The sequence below is a fragment of the Myotis davidii genome, unplaced genomic scaffold (assembly GCF_000327345.1).
Source record: "Myotis davidii unplaced genomic scaffold, ASM32734v1 scaffold1059, whole genome shotgun sequence".
Lineage (NCBI taxonomy): Eukaryota > Metazoa > Chordata > Mammalia > Chiroptera > Vespertilionidae > Myotis > Myotis davidii.
The window spans coordinates 175185-177553 of NW_006290038.1; the positions used below are offsets into that span (position 1 = coordinate 175185).

Sequence of the window (2369 nt, forward strand, 5' to 3'; positions counted from 1 at the left end):
AAGAGCACCCCATGGCCCCGTTCCCCTCTCGCTCACAAACTCTGGGCATCCAGACCCCCGGCAGCGAGGCGGCCCCTGCCCCTAGAGCTGTCCGGGAGCCCTCTGCCCGCGGCTGGGCTGCCTGGCGCCTCTCTCCGGTCACTCTCCCTCCCGCAGAGACCTGTGCGCGCGCCTGTGCCGTCCACCAAACCAAAGGGACGCGGCCTTTCCTTTGTCTTTTAACCTCGTCTGATCTGTCTGAATTCTTGCACCGCGTTGGCCCGTAGTCACATTGTCGATCGTTTCACTGAGCACAGAGCCAGCCCTGGACGGCCAGTGCGTGGCCAGAGCTCCCGATGGGCGGTCGGACATTCTGGTTTCCACACCTCTTCCACCGAGGGTGTTTCTTTGAGAAAGTCACGTTTCATATCTCTGGATCTGGTTTCCCTGTTCACACAATGAGAGTGATGATACCTTCCGGCCGTTTTCTGAGTGCAAGTGTCTGGTGGCCCAACCGGATTTCGTGTGAAAGAAGAAGCTGAGAGCTGCCGAGGGCGGGTGGAGGAACCGAGAGGGCAGCCGGGCGGGGCAGAGGCTCTGAGGACTGCACCTGGCCTGACGGATGGACGGATGGACACGGACAGATGGAGGAGAACCAGGAAGGGGGAGGGGCCTCGCTGAGGGAAATGACAAGGTCAAAGGGGAGTGTGGGGCCTTTGGGAGGGGACAGGACCAGAGAGGACCAGGGAGGGGTGGAGGTGGGAGAATCGAATTAGCTCGCCTGAGCTAAGAGGCAGGTGAGGAGAATGGTGAGAAACCCATAACTCTACCTCTCAACCCAGAAGCAAAGAGCTGCTCTATCGCTGCCGGGACTGGGAGGAGAGGATCGGGAGGAGAGGATCGGGAGGAGAGGACCGGGCGGGAGAGTTCAAGGGACAGAGGACAGACATCAGGGCAGAGATGGCTGAAAAATGAAGACATGAAAGTCGAGGCAAGGGAGGAGGAGACACTGGTGGGTAAGATCGCCAAGGACGAGTTGGGACCATGGAAATAAGGAAGATTCCTCAGGAAAGCTGAGGACTGCAGCAGGTCATGTCTAAATGGTGACTCTGGACTCAGACTACCGAGTTTTCTTGCTGCAGTCCCACCTCCTTTTAAACTTTGGGTGAGTTAACTGGGGTTTCTAAGCCTGTTTCTTAAAGATTTAGAAACTCGGGGTGCAGTCACACCTGGGAACCCTGTGATGATGAAATAGAGGGTGTGAGGCAGAGCCGAGCCTCTGGCTCGTAATGTACCCAGTGGGGTGAGAGCTGACCTCTCCCTTCTCTCCTGTGCTGTGTCCACCGCTCGGGGCCGATGGCCGTGGCCTCTGGTTCCTGTGCCCACAGCAGCTGGCTGTCATGCAGGTGAGTCCACCCTTTGACCACTCTCTCCCCTGCCTCTTCCCCAAACCACAGTGAGTCACGTCTGAGACCCTCTGAGAGACCCCGGGGGTCTACTGGGGAAAAGGTCTTGGCGTCTTCCTATTCTCCTTCTAAAACGGGAGACTCCCTGAGGAGGAGGAGGAGGCCCAGCTGGAGGGCACGCTCCTGCTCTCCTCCGTCTCAGCATCATTTCCTGGCTCCTCGGCCGTGCCCTCCTCAGCGGCCGGTTCTGAGAGCCTGCAGTGTGAGGGCCCCGTCAGCACCCGGGACAGCGGCTGCCGCCCCGATGACGTGGGCGCCCGGGAAGTGGACTACCTGGCAAGGGGCTACATGTTCAGCCGACCCATCCGTCTAGTTGTGTCCTACGGTAAGGTCCTGGGAAGGTCCTCTCCCACTTCCCACAGCTCCCCCTCAGCCCAGAGCCCCCACGGGAAGGTGCCGCAGGAATTGGCCACCGATGACAGCTCTGCTTCCCTCTCGGCCCACAGACCCGGTGCCCTCAATCCTAGGCCCTAGAAGTTTTTGGGGCGAAAGCTCACTGGATCCCCAGAGAAAGCTGAGGGGTCCGCTGTGGGCCGCACGGGGGCTGCGCGCGGGCAGTGGGTGACTCAGCTCTCGCTCTGGCCGCAGACTGGCTGGTCCTCCAAGGCCCAGCCGCTCCCATCTTCGAAGGGGACCCTCTGGTTCTGCGCTGCCAGGCCTGGCGAGGCTGGCCCCTGGCCCAGGTCACCTTCTACCGAGATGGCTCTGCCCTGGGTGCCCCCGGACCTAACAGGGAATTCTCGATCGCTGTGGCTCGAGAGGTGGACAGCGGGCATTACCACTGCAGTGCCATCTTCCAGAGCCCTGGTCCTGGGAGCCTGGAAACGGCATCCTCCGTGGCGGTCACTGTCCAAGGTGAGGGCTCGGGGCGGAGTCGCCGTGGCAGAGCAGGGGGGACAGACAAGCCTCCTCTCTGGAGGGTGG

At 61.0% G+C, this 2369-nt stretch overlaps 1 protein-coding gene across 1 annotated transcript in view; it reads left to right on the plus strand.

Moving 5' to 3' along the window:
• LOC102755272 (Fc receptor-like A) overlaps positions 1-2369 on the plus strand; it is a 5192-nt gene that overhangs the window by 1045 nt on the left and 1778 nt on the right. The window contains exons 2-4 of the mRNA XM_015563556.1: positions 1368-1385; positions 1624-1770; positions 2034-2300. Coding sequence (XP_015419042.1) covers positions 1368-1385; positions 1624-1770; positions 2034-2300 — 432 coding nt within the window. The remainder of the gene's footprint in view (positions 1-1367; positions 1386-1623; positions 1771-2033; positions 2301-2369) is intronic.